General features: G+C 35.8%; 1 protein-coding gene across 1 annotated transcript in view; it reads left to right on the forward strand.

The window, feature by feature from the left end:
* Nucleotides 1–14337, forward strand: part of PTPRC (protein tyrosine phosphatase receptor type C) — a 120374-nt gene that overhangs the window by 63467 nt on the left and 42570 nt on the right. Inside the window, exons 7-11 of the mRNA XM_068538573.1 lie at nt 671–700; nt 2381–2581; nt 3794–3922; nt 5076–5219; nt 12120–12239. Coding sequence (XP_068394674.1) covers nt 671–700; nt 2381–2581; nt 3794–3922; nt 5076–5219; nt 12120–12239 — 624 coding nt within the window. The remainder of the gene's footprint in view (nt 1–670; nt 701–2380; nt 2582–3793; nt 3923–5075; nt 5220–12119; nt 12240–14337) is intronic.

A 14337-nucleotide genomic window follows, 5' to 3' on the forward strand; every position in this document is an offset into this window, starting at 1 on the left:
CCAGGGCACTATTCTCCCTGCAAGTTCTCCATCTCAAAGACCAGATTAGCAGAGATCTCTTAGCTTCCACAAACCACATTTCCATCCAATTCTTCAGTTAAATACATATGCTCACACAAGATAGGTCTCAGTTGGTGGACAGAACAATTTGTTACCCTGGATGTATTATATGGGCAAAGAGCTTACAAAAGTTAAACCAGATAATGAAGCAGCCCTTGCCTATTTTCTGATTTTTTTTTTTTTTTTGTAAACAAAGGAGTAAACTGAACTTTCTAGGGGTTATAATTATACAAACCTATTTTGAGATTAATCAAGGGGAGGAAGACTTTTAAAATACTTCTGGCTGTGTAAATAGTCAACCACGTCACCATTCCATAATCAGATGTGCGCCCAAAAGTCTTAATATTGTATTATCACAGTTGTGTTTATTGGGTAAATTCATGAAAACGTTTTATAGAACTAGCTCATTGGTTTACAACGTTGGAAGTTTTGAGATCCAAATGTGGGAACAGGCACTGCAAACTCGGCATTATCTGTTAAAGCTAACTCGGTAGATTCTATAATTTATGAAGATGAAACATTGTAAACCACCCTTCCTCAGAATGACTAGAGCAGAGATATTCTAGAATGCAATTTTAATAGTTTGCATTTTCTTTTTTTTCTATTACAGCTCCTCCTACTACACGTAAGCCTACATGTGGTAAGTCTGTCTACCTAAAGGCAACATATATCACTTTAATGATTTCCTTTTTTATTACAAGCTTTCAAGACCCCCCAGCAGGCTAAGCTCTCTGGCTCTAATTTCTCACCAATGATTAGCTCCACCTCTTAAGAGCCAGGGTCCTTCAGGGCAAGAAGCTTTGATGTCACATTCAGACCTAGTTTTGAGGATCAGGATTGATAATTACTAGCTAAACAACTTTGGTGGAGCCACTTAACTTCAGTTTGGGTATTTGTAAAGTGGGATGATAGCAAGTTTGTTTAGGGGTTGGGAGAGGATTCTGTGTAATGATAAATATGAAATGTGAATAATACCTTCAAGGCTCATCATGAAGAAAAAGTCTCTCTGTCTCTCCAGGGTTCGGCTCAAAGCAGATGCTTGAGAACAGTTTGTATCCATCCTTTTCCCATTTTCTTCCTCTGTTCTCAGTGGAAGCAGATTCCTTCTTCGTGGCCAGGGCTCATCCTTCCATATGTTTCTAAATCTCACCGCTGGAGTCCCGACCTTCAGTAGCTCTCCGTATATTTAGTGCAGACATCAGCCTTTGTATGTTTGATTAATTAATATGATCTTGATGATCAGGTTCCTCTTGCACTATTGCCTCCTTACACTTTTCACTTAAGTAACATGGAAGTGCTCTGTTTCTTAAAACATGTTTCCTCCTGCCCCTGTGTTCACCCCTGTTCTTCTTCCTCTACACTTGGAATGCACCCTCATCCGCCACCTCCCACCCCCATCAATTTTTCTATGTCCTGCTCATATTTTAAATGCAAACTGACTCACCTCTCTGGAGGGCCCCTCCTGGTCCTGCAATCTGAACAGACTTCTCTGCCTCTTTACCCCTGTATTATTTTGTGCATCTTCTTATTTTGGTGTTTTCTGTAGTTCACGCCTGTGCCTGTCTGCACGTTAGATTCTATGGTTCCAAAAGCAGATCATTTGTATTCCTAGTGCTTGGGACAGTGTCTTAAGAAAAATGAAGGCTTCATAATTTTTTTGTACTAAAAATGAGAGAATAAGTGAATGTGTGTTGAAAGATATTTTTACGAGTCAATGGAGTCTTTAAATAAAGGGAAGAGTGTGAGATGACACTCAGAGAAAGTGCTTAGGAGGAGTTTTTATCAATAATTTTACACAAGTAGAGGAATAACGTGGCCTCTGCTCCCTAAGTAATTAATGTTCCCCGTATCGGGAGAAAGAGATAATCAAATACTACACTTTAGGAAGCAAGGGAAATGATAGAGCAAGAAGAAGAAATTTGTCAGATGCGTTGTTCATTTCTGCGTAATTCAACCATTTTTGAGCCCTTTCCGATGACAGGTTTTACACAAGGATCTGGATTTATGGCGATGGTCAAAATTGATGGGATTTTTCTCTCATGGAATTTACAGTCCAGTTAGGAAGACAGACATTAATCCAATTATCATCCAAATACAAACTCACAAGCTGAGGTCTTTGATGGGACAGTGATGAAAAGGGAATCACGAAAGAATAACATGGAGGCATTGATGTGTCCCTTCTCTTTTTTATGTTCCTGGGGTTATTTTGTTGGTGATTGGATATTTTTAAAAATATACATTAAGGAGTTTGTATTTAATATAGGTTTATTCGTTCTGAAAAATAAAAGATAAGCTTCACTATTTTATTTTCTTTCGGAAGACAAATATGCAAGTATCTCTGCGCACTTCATTTATAACAAGGAAAGTGACACATATAATGCAACATTTAGTGAAGTGAAATGTGAAACTCTTGGGTGTGAAAAGCAGCTCCATGGCCTACAGGAATGTGAAAAGAAGAAGATCAATATATCAGATCTTTCATGTCACCCTCCATTGGAATATTTATTAGAGGTACCACCAGGTAAATATCAGTTGATTTCTGTTCGCGCATTTACGGCAACACTGCAGTTTTGTGTGTGACATGTCCTACTGGTCACAGGAGTTAGTAGGCAGGGGGACAGGGCTGAGGGAAAGATGGCGGCAGGAGGTCAGTGTGTGGACTTCTGCCCCCCCCGACCCAGTGAAAACGGTAACCTCAGAGAAGCCTTCTCTGTTTATCCCTTACCTGCCTCCTTACACCTCTTTTACAGAGTGCTTCATGTCGATTGGATCTAATTTATCCCACTGAGTGGTTATTCACAAGCTTTCTTTTTTCTCCGCTACCGAATTCAAGTCATTATATATGTGTGTGTGTATATATATATATATATATATATATTAATCCTTTTAAATACAAGTGTGTCTAGAATATCTTGGGGGAATAACACAAAGTCAAAGATTTGATGTTTGTGGAAAGAACGAAAGTACTTTCACCAAAAAAAAAAAAAAAAAAGGGGGAGCATTATAGTCATGTTAAGGCTATCAAGCTGGTTTTAGTACCTAAGCTACTGCTGGGAAAGAGGAAACTAAGGTACCAAGCTGACTTCAGAGAAGCTACCTTCACAAAATGCATTTTCCTAAAGGGATTCAGGGACTGAATAAACTTGTTGTATAAGTTTGTTGAATCTCTCACATCTTTTAATAATTCAAGATCATTGATTGACTTATTAACATTTAAATAGGTTAAATATCTGATGTTTTTGAAAAAATGTCATTTAACTTATTCATTTTTCTCTAAATGTTACTGGAACAAATGATCAATTAAAAACAGAAAATGACAATTTAAAGCAATGCATTCCCCAGAGTGAAGCCCCCATGCTCTGTGTAATGATCATGCAATGAAAAACAATCAAAGAGTAAATGAAAAATTGAAGATACAAACAAGAAAACAAAATGGAGTGAGTCTTTTAAAATGTGCAAAAAATGCAATTTTATCTAGACGCTTCCTTGGGTTCCATTTTTTTTTAAAGTAGCATAAATTCTAAGTGAAATGCTACCAATATGTGTGATGTTAAAAAAAGAATAAACTCAAGAATCAAGAAATGCAAAACACTGAGAGTTATTAGACTTTTTTCAACAGTAATCTAAATTCTTGCCAGATTCTGTATCATGAATATAATTTCAATGACTGTAATTGACCATAAGGCACACATTATGAAATATTAATCATCTATTTTTGTATTTTTCTTGACAGATCCTAAACATTTTCAGCTGAATGAGTGTGTAGAACCTGAAAAGACAAATACTTCTCTTTGTTTACATTGGGAAATCACTAAAAATTTTACTTGTGATAAAAAGAAAATAACATATAAATTTGAATGTGGTAAGAATTTAACATTGATCAGAGGAGTTTTTTTCCTATAGTGGGAAGTTTTTCTAGATATTATCTAATCCTTCCTTCCTTTCTTCTTCCTTCCTTCCTTCTTACTTTCCTTCCTTCTTCCATTCTCTCTTTTTCACTCTCTCTCTTTCTCTCTCTCTCTCACACACACACACATAGTCCATGATATGTTTGGAATCAAATCATTGTATTCTCTATACAACTCAAATTCACAAAATAGACAAATATTCCACCTGAAAAATAATTTTTGAAATAGCAATATCAGTTAATTCATAAGCATTTTCTTGGCAACCGCTATACACGAGGTATTGTTGAAAATATTATCAGAGGAGAGAGTTATAAAAAATTATGGTACACATACTCTTAGAATGAAAGGGAAAACAACCATAATTTCACGTGATTCCAAGAGTTTACTTTGTCAGCCCTCCATCAACAACATTTATAAACAACTACAAGAAGACTTAGATAAAATGAAAGTAGAAAAAGAATAGTAAGTGCTTCTAGGAATATGAATTTGGGTTCATGGAAAGGGGAATAATTGAGATAGCATTTCTTTTTAATGATTTAATAACTTTTAATTTATTTTCATTTGAATTTATTGGGATGAAATCTCCCCCCCCCCCTTGGCATAAAGCTATCTGCTAGGCCATATTTGGCAAGACAGACAGACAAACAAAAACACACAGACTGTCACACAAAGGATGGAGTATGATACTGCTTATAATCATCTTGTTACGGGGAAGATGCACGGCTCGGACACGAGCAGGGTGAGGAAAGCAAGGACAAACGTATGACAGACTGATGATAAAACAATGATCTAAGATATCTGTGAGGTAAAGGCTATGTCAAGTGCAATCTCAATTTCTGAACAGAGAACAATGAACTAATGCCTCATTTCATCAGCTAAATTAGAGACACTCTCAAATTCAGTTCTACCTCTTAATGTTTTCTTTAAAATTGAGTGTAGCAAAATCATGCAGTATTATAGCTGATATCAGGTCCTTTTACTTATTGTTTTGACCATTTGCATAGGTTTTCAATCTAATAGATATTAATTATAGATATAAAACCGAAATGAAATTTAAGTGTGATATATTGTATTCATATACTCATATGCAATACTTATTTCTTTTAGGTGGCCTTAGTCCATATAATAAAAGTGGCAGATTTGAAAAGGGCCAACTTCAACCCCAAAGTAATTATACTTGTAGTTCACAAGTATCCTATAATCACAAGATTTTTACTAGCCAAAATAAAACTATTCAAACAGATTTTAGAGGTGAGTATATCACTTACATTTATATGTTAAATTTCTTTCCTTTTTATATTCTTATGAATCATTGAGAATCACAGAAAAAGATGTTATGGATTTGGAGAAAGGGTTTCAGAAAATGGCTTTGTGTCTGTTTTAAAGTAAGAATTTAGAAATAAATGACAGCGAATCCAAACCTTCATCAAGGTTTTTGCAAACTGTAGGCTGTTGTGAGGTCGGGGTGGAAACAAAACTGTGAGGTAAGTGAAATGCTTGTTCACGTGTTTCCCATTTTATTTCCTCTTTCTTCCTGTAGCAGAGTTCTTTTCTTGGTATGTCCTGCATCTTTTGCCCCCTCTATCAAATCCTGACTCTGACAGGAGTAAAATGAGCACTGAAGCTCACTTTAAGAAGCTAATAAAACGCAATGGTAAAGCTAAGTGCTGACGGCAAAATAACAGTTATTATTACTAAAATGTCAGCAATATAAATAATAACAAGACTATCATAACTAATAACAAGTGGAAAATAAAATTCTGGAAAATAATAGCATTTGGAAGATGGAGGGGAGAAGGAAGTGAAAAGTGCTAAAATTTCAGTTGTATTTAATAGAACAGTGGTCCCCAACCCCCAGGGAAATGGTCCTCGGACTGTTAGGAACCAGGCTGCACAGCAGGAGGTGAGCATCGGGTGAGCAAGTGAAGCTGCATCTGCTGCTCTCCATCTCTCGCATCACCGCCTGAACCATCCCCACCCCCCCAGCCCCAGTCCGTGGAAAAATTGTCTCCCAGGAAACTTGTCTCTGGTTCCAAAAGTCTGGGGACCGCTGTAGTAGAAGTAAAGAGATTCCAGTTAAATTTAGAATCTGCTAGGAAAATATGTTAATCGTGCATAAGACAACTTATGAGGAACCACTAAAAACATGAAAGACAGATAAATAGATGGCATTGCCTATCAGCAGTAGAAGAAAGTTATGGAATAAAAAAAAATTCTTCATGTTAAAGGAGGAAAAGGAGAAAGAAGGGAAAAGAGGGAGGAAGAAGATGGAAAGAGGGTGTGAGAGAGAGAGGGAGAGAGGAAGAAGGAGGAGAAGGAGAAGAAGAAGAAAGAGGGGGAGGGGGAAGGGAAGGAAGAAGAAAAACGTGGCAGGAAGAGAGGGAGAGAGAGACTACTAAGTAGGAAACAATAGGTAATATAGCAGAAACATGTCAAAGTATAACAAAAGTCACTATAAATATAGATGGCTTAAATTTACCTTTTGGAACAAAGATATTCAGACTTGAGTAAAGTAAAGACATATTTGGGGGGAGGAATTTGTAGCCTTACGTAAGACCAAGTGACATTTTATGGGAACTTTTATTACTTTGCTCTCTATTGAATGAAAATCATTGGAAAGTGCTTGGAAAAGAACCAGAAAGCAAAAGCAAAGAAAGCAGAAAATAACAAAGTTTAGAGTACAGATTATTGAAAGAAGGAACGAACAAAAATTGCAGGAATTTACTAACCAATTTAAAGGCTTGGTTTTGAAAAGAATAATAAAATAGTTAGATCTCTAGCAAAACAACCTTCCCCCATGCGTTATAAAAAGGAAATTAAAAATACACTAGAAATTTTACAGATTATAAAGAAACTTGCATCCAATATGAAAAGTTAGATAAAATGGATAATTTTCTAGAACATATGAATTATGGACATTTGCCTAGGAAGAATTAGAAAATTGGAGTTATATATAAAATAATAGTCTAATACCTCTCCAATCTCTTCACACTCCCTGTCTGCTTACCTCACCTGCCCTTTAAAAAAGAAAAACCAGAAAGGTAAGTTTACAGTTAGTTCCTATCCTATCCAAACTGTTCCACAGTATAGAAATCATGGAAATCTATCAACTAATTTTGATTTTTGTTAGGGTGGGGAATAGGCTAGGGTTACTGTTATGTGGATACCAAACTTGGGCAGAGCTGAGGCAACTATAGGCCAGTCTCTGCTATGAACATAGATACTAAATAGTAAATGAACTGTTAGCAAAGTGGATCCTTTAGTACATTATAAAATATATAATTACCAAAGAAGTTATATGGATGGCAAATAAGCATATGAGAAGATGCTACACATGTAATTGGGGAAATTAAAATAACAATGAGATATCACTGCACACCTTTAGAATGGGCAGACTCTAGAACACTGACAATACCAAATGTCAGCAAGGATGGGGAGAAACAGGAATTTTCATTCATTGCTGGTAGGAACGCAAAATGGTACAGTCACTTTGGAAGACGTTTTGAGGGTTTCTATAAAACTAAACATCATCTTACAATGCAATCCAGCCGTCACACTCCTTGGTATTTACTCAAAGGAGATGAAAACTCATGTCCACATAAAAAGCTGCACATGGATGTTTATAGCAGCTTGATTTATCATTGCCAAAACTTGGAAGCAACCAAGATGTACTTCAGTAGGTGAATGGTAAATAAACTGTGGTCCATCCAGACAATGGAATACTATTTAGCACTAAAAAGAAATGAGCTATAAAGCCACGAAAAGACATAGAGGAACCTTAAATGCACATCACTAAGTGAACAAAGCCAGTCTGAAAAGGCTACATACCATATGGTTTCACTATATGATATTCTGGAAAAGGCAAAACTGTGGAGGCAATAAAGAGATCAGTGGTTGCCAGGAGTTGGAAGGGAGGGAGGGATGAATAGGCAGAACACAGAGAATTTTAGGTCAGTGAAAGTACTCTGTATGATACCGTAATAATGGATACATGTCATGTAATATATTCGTCCAAATCCATTGAATGTACAACATCGAGTGAACCCTAATGTAAACTATGGACTCAGGTGATAATGACGTGTCAGTGTAGGTTCATAAATTGTAACATAAGTACCACTCAAGTGGAGGATGTTGATAACAGGGGATGTTGTGCATATCTCTGCGCCTTCTCCTCAATTTTGCTGTGAATTCAAAAATGCTCTAAAAAAGTAAGGTCTTAAAAAAACCCCACCATTATTGAGTAAGATTTCTTCCAGTAATGCAGGAATCCTGCAGCCTTTGGAAATAGCAATTTAACCATTTTACATGTCATTTTATTCAGGCAACAGGGGAAATTTTTCAAGACCATTGCAAAAGAAGCCACATTCTTAAAAAAAACAAACGCACAAACTTTTGTTAGTTCACCTACTGTATGATTCACCCATGTAAAGTATAGAAGTCAGTGGTTTTTAATATATTTAGAGTTGTAAATCATCACCTGAATCAACTTTAAAACATTTTCATCACACCAAAAAATAAATAAAAATAAAAAATAAAACCCACAAAAAAACAAGCAACAGCAAAAAAAACTGGTATCTTTTAGCAGTCACTCCCCATTTCCCTCCTACTCCCATATCTAGGCAATTACCAATTTACTTTCTGCTTTGATGGATTTGCCTAATATGGACATTTCATATAATATGTTGTCTTTTGTGTCTGGCTTCTTTCACTTAGTGTACTGTTTTCAGGGTGCATCCATGTTGTAACATATCAATACTTCCGTTTTTTTATTGTCTAATAATATTCCATTGTATGAATGTACCTTGTTTTGTTTGTCCCTTTATCAGTTGCGTGACATTGAAGTTGTTTCCACTTTTTGACTATTATGGATAATGCTGCTATGAACATTTGTGTACAAGTTTTGTGTAGATATATGTCTTCGTTTCTCTTGTGTTTATACCTAGGATTGGAATTTGGGGGTTATATGGCAACTTTATGTTTTGCATTTTGAAGAACTGCCAATCAGTTTTCCAAAGTAGCTGCATCATTTTACATTCCCACCAGCAATGTATGTGTTCTCATTTCTTCACATATTCACCAACACTTATTGTCTTTTTTATTTTAGCCATTCCAATGGGTGTGAAGTGGTATCTCATTGTGATTTAAATTAATGACTAATGATCTTGAGCATAGCTTCAGCTGTTTATTTGCCATTTGTATATCTTTTATCACTATTTGCACATTTTTAGAAGTTGGGTTATTTTTCACTGAGTTGTAACAGTTCTGTATATATTCTAGACACAATTCAGATATATGACTTGCAAATATCTTCTACAATTCTCTGGGTTGTCTTTTTACTTTGTTGATAGCTTTTGAAGCTTATAAGTTTTTAATTTTGATGAGGTCCAATGTATTAATTTTTACCTTTGTTACTCATGCTTTTGATGTCACAACTAAAAATTCATTGCCAAATCCAAGGTTATGCAGAGCTATCCCTATGTTTTCTTCTAAGAATTTTTTAGTTTTAAGTCTTAAAATTAGCTCTATTAATCCATTTGAGTTAATATTCGTTTATGATTTGAGGTAAGGGTCCAATTTCATTCTTTTGATGTCCTAGCACAATTTAGTGAAAAAACTACTCTTTTCCCATTGAATGTTCTTTTCATCCTTGTCAAAATTAATTAACAATAATGATGGGCTTATTTCTAGACTCTTGCATTCCTTTAATCTATACATCTAATGCCAGTACTACACTGTCCGTTACTGTTGCTTTGTGTAAGTTTTGAAATCAGAAAGTGTGAGTCCTTCAACTTTGTTCCACTTCAAGATTGTTTTGGATATTTGAGGTCCCTTGAAATTCCATATGAATTTTGAGATCAACTTGTCATTTTCTACAAAGAAGCCAGCCAGGATTCCGACAGAAGTTGAGTTAAATCTGTAGATCTATTTGAAGAGTGTTGCCATCCTAACAATGTTAGTTTTCTGGTCCATGAATATGGGGTGTCTTTCCATTAATTTAGGTATTCTTTAATTTTCTTGGAGAATGTTTTGTAGTTCTCAGTGTGCAAGTCTTATAGTTCTTTTGTTAAATTCATTCCTAGGTTTAAATTTATTCCTGCTTATGATGGTGGTGTTTTCTTAATTCCATTTTCAGATTGTTCATTGCCAGTGTGTGGACATACAATGGACTTTTCTGTATTGATCCTGAAATCTGTCTCATTGCTGAAGTTGTTTATTAATTATAATATTACAGGACTTTTGACAGAACATACTAAAGTGATTCTGAGTTTCATATGGAAGGGATAGCTAGCTGAGAGTAAGGCAGCTTCCTAAATCCATGTCTCCAGTAGCCCCCAAAACAACTCAAAACCATGAGAAAAAAAATAAACCTACAGAAATACTATGTCCTCATGTAACTAGCAAAAATTTAATGCTTTTTGGATATTAAATACTAAAATTAGTACAGTCTTTATAAATCACTGTGACAAAATAGAAATCCCAGGAAAAAAATATTTTATTGTTTATAAAAGTGCAAAGGCAATTCAGTGAGGGGAAGGATTTTTTTTTTTTTTTGGTTATTTATTTATTTGGATATTTATTTCATTATTAGATTGTTTTTTAGTTATCCCTATAGAAAAAATAAATACATCAGCCTTTATCTCTCAACAAACACAAAGATTAACTCAAAATGGATTGCAGAGCTAAACACTAAAGCTAAAACTATAAAACGTCTAGACAAAGACGTTAGAAAAATCTTTGCTACTTTAGCTTAAGCAATGGTTCCTTAGATGGACACAAGAAGCAAGAATCAAAAGAAAAACATTTAGAAATCAAACTTCATAAACATTAAACATTCTTGCTCTTTGAATAAAGCCACTAAGGAAATAAAAATTTTTCACAATTCATACATTGTGAAAAAATATCCACAATTAATTTTTTCAACAGAGAGTTTTGCAAGAATATATAGAGAATTCTTCCAAATACAAAATAAGACATCAAGTAACCCAATTAAAAATGGGCAAGCATTTTGAGCATATGCTTCACAGAAAAAGATACACAAATGGTCAATAAGCACATAAAATTTTTCCCAGTATCATTAGTCAACTGGGAAATGCAACTTAAAACAACAACCAGATGCTGATGACATCACACACCAACTAAAATGGCTAAAACGAAAAAGACTGACAATACTATTGGTGAGAATGCAAAGTAATAGCTCAGAACTTTCACTCCAGGTATTTACCAAAGAAGAAAGGACATGTCCTTTCCACAGAAAGACTTCTGCACAAATATCCATAGTAGATTCACTCACAGTAGCCAAAAGCCTGGAAACAACCCAGATGTCCATCAACAGTTGAATGAATAGGTGAAATGTTGTCTATCCTTATAATGGAATACTACTCACGAATAAAAAGGACTAACTACTGACACATACAGCAATATGAATGAATCTCCAGAACATTATGTTAAGTGCAATATGCTGGACGTAAAAATGTACTCACCGTTTGATTCTATCTATATGAAATGAAAGAAAAGACTAATTTAATCTATAGTAATAGAAGGCAGTTCAGAGGGTGTTTGGGGGTGGGCAAGGGAGCTGGCTGGACTGGGAGGGGGCACAGAAGAACTTCCTTGGTTGCATAGGAATGTTTTATATCTGATTGCGATGGTGGTTATATCGATGCATATATTTGTCAAAACCCATCCAACTATACCCCAAACGGGTGGGTTTTCATGTAAATTATACCTTGTAGTTTTGAGTTAAGCATTTATTACATTCTTCACCTCAAGTTCTGATGACTAGTTACTGGAAGTGATGACAAGTGCTACTCCAGTACTGACTGTTAACTTTATCAGCCCTACCAGTGACAGATTTCCCGCATAGGGAAATCTAGACATCCCAAGATAGCTGGACAATAAAATAAATGAGAGGAAGAGGGGTTTTCAGATCTCTTCAAGTCAGTGGAACATTTAGGCTCCACAATGTCACCCTGGAGTGACACTCTGTTACATGACCTTATCAAACTTAATAAGACCAGATATCTTTCTTTTACTTTCATCATCAATTCATAATTAATCAAAATATGGCTATTAATAATGCATGCTAATAATATGAAGAACGTTTTCTCCATGTCTTGTTTTTTATATTTTATATTCTTATTCTTTCAACAGATCCAGGAATCCCTCAGAATATGAGTTGTTCTAACTTCAGTGCACATAAAGCATGGGTTACCTGGGGACCACCGCAAAATTTTTTTCATACGTTCACTCTTTGTTATCAGAATACTTCAGGTAACTTTTATAGAATTTAATTCCATATCAGTAAAGATAAATCAAAAATTGGAAAGCACTCCACATATGGATGGAGCTAGTGAGCCACGGAGCTCTCTACACAGCAACCGCGACGGGCATCCCGTACGCCTTGGTTTTAGAACTACCTCCACTCACTACAGGCTCCCCAGCCTCTGAAATGACTAAATCTCAGAATATCCCCAATACTCATTTCTCGTTCTTGATCTTCTTAGTTCTAATCATTACACTCCAAACCTTAGAGAAGGAAAATCTCTGGAAGATAATACTCATATCTGTCTTCCAAAAATTATGTAAGGGAGCTGCACTAGTTTGAACTCATCATTCTGGACTGCAAACAACTTCCAAAGCGTGCCCCAGCTGATATACACAAAAAATTGGGTGAACAAAAGTGAACATATGCCCATTTAGCCACAGAGTTTGATGGCAGGTGGAATCTTGGAACATAGTTCTAGTTAGCATTAACTAACTTCTGCAGAACTTCTGCAGAAATAAAGACAGCCCAAAAAATGTGCTATGACTAGTTCAATCTTCGGCCTAGTCCCTCCAAACAAGACACTATTTAAGAGAACAGACATCTCCTGGACTACGTGAAGTATCTAAAATACTTGTAGAAAACAGTGGGGACCGTGGACCACCTCAGAAGAGACTCAGCACATGGAATAGCCCACTTGTCAATCCTTTACCTGTAGCTTAAAGTAGTATTGAGTTGGACATCTCACAGAATTCCATCTCTTTGTTTGGTGGGTAGGAACCAGACATAAATTTTCAAATTTCGAAAAGTAGAAAGCCACTTATCTCCAGTGTGTTATTTTATATTTTGATAACATATTGTTTTTGCTTGTTGTTTGAATCTTAATAATCAAACTACTAAAGCAAAGTTCAATACACATGTAGTTTTCAAATTAGCATAAGAGGACTCAAATTCTATGGAGAAGAAATACAGGCAATGTATTTGAGGTTATGGTAATTCGAAAAGTTATGTCTATGAGAAAGGAAAAATGGAACTTACGGGAAGATGAAAAATGGAAATTACAGGAAGACAATCTGTAATCTGTCAGATTAAAGGAGTACAGTCTGCCTCACTGGACACCTCTCCTACAAACTTTCTTTGCTTGGTTTCTGTGTGAGCACATTGTTTGGTTTTCTTTTCTCTTTTCTGAAATTTCTTCTCACTATCCCTTTCTGTATTCCTTACTTTCTATATTCTCTCTCTACTATGGAGTATTTTGTATGCCAGAATATATGGTGGAAATTTATGGAGCAATATTTATTGCTTCTTTGTATTCTATACCATTAAAAAAAACCTGTATTTGAATAATTAGGCTTAGAAGGACGTAATGTGTTAGTTATTGCAGTCAGACGAGTTTTTATTTGTTATTTTTGCAATGAGTACAGCTCCTTCTTATTCGGTGCTACCCAAATTTATGACTCTCCAAATAAAACACTTGAACAGAATGGGTGGGGAGGGAAGGGGCAGGTAGGCAACATCTGGCTCTGTGTGCCCTTCTCTCCAAAACTTGGTTGGTAACTAACTGAACCCAGTCTCCACTGTGGCTCATGCACTGACTCTGCTCCAAGGGCCCTTTGGAAACAGGTCATCCCCAGTCCTCTGTCTCTCGTTGCCATCATCCACCACTGCTGGGGAGGGGAGCGTGCTCTGTCTTGTCTTCTGGTTCATCGCGAGCACAGGTCCTGAGATCCTCTTCTGTCTTATCTAAGTCAAAGAGAGATGATCAGAGTATAGCATGTTAGAACAATTCTTTTAACTACTCTCATTATTTCAAATAAAACCACTATTAAAAATCCACAGGAAGAAAGTCAGTGAACTCTTATGGCAATTTATATAACTTTTAATTAGGTATTAAATTCATTTTGTTATTTCCTCATTTAACCATCGCAGCGACTCTGAAAGCTGTAGACTAAAAGAGGTAGACAAATGTAACTGACATTTATTTAGTTTCCTCTGCTTGTGGGGTGTTTTTATAGTATTTTAAGATTTTGTTAAACGTTTCAACAATGACTCTGAGAGAAGAGATGCATGGATATGTTCAGAGTTCATACGATGCCCTGAGGATCA

The sequence above is a fragment of the Eschrichtius robustus genome, chromosome 3 (assembly GCF_028021215.1).
Source record: "Eschrichtius robustus isolate mEscRob2 chromosome 3, mEscRob2.pri, whole genome shotgun sequence".
Lineage (NCBI taxonomy): Eukaryota > Metazoa > Chordata > Mammalia > Artiodactyla > Eschrichtiidae > Eschrichtius > Eschrichtius robustus.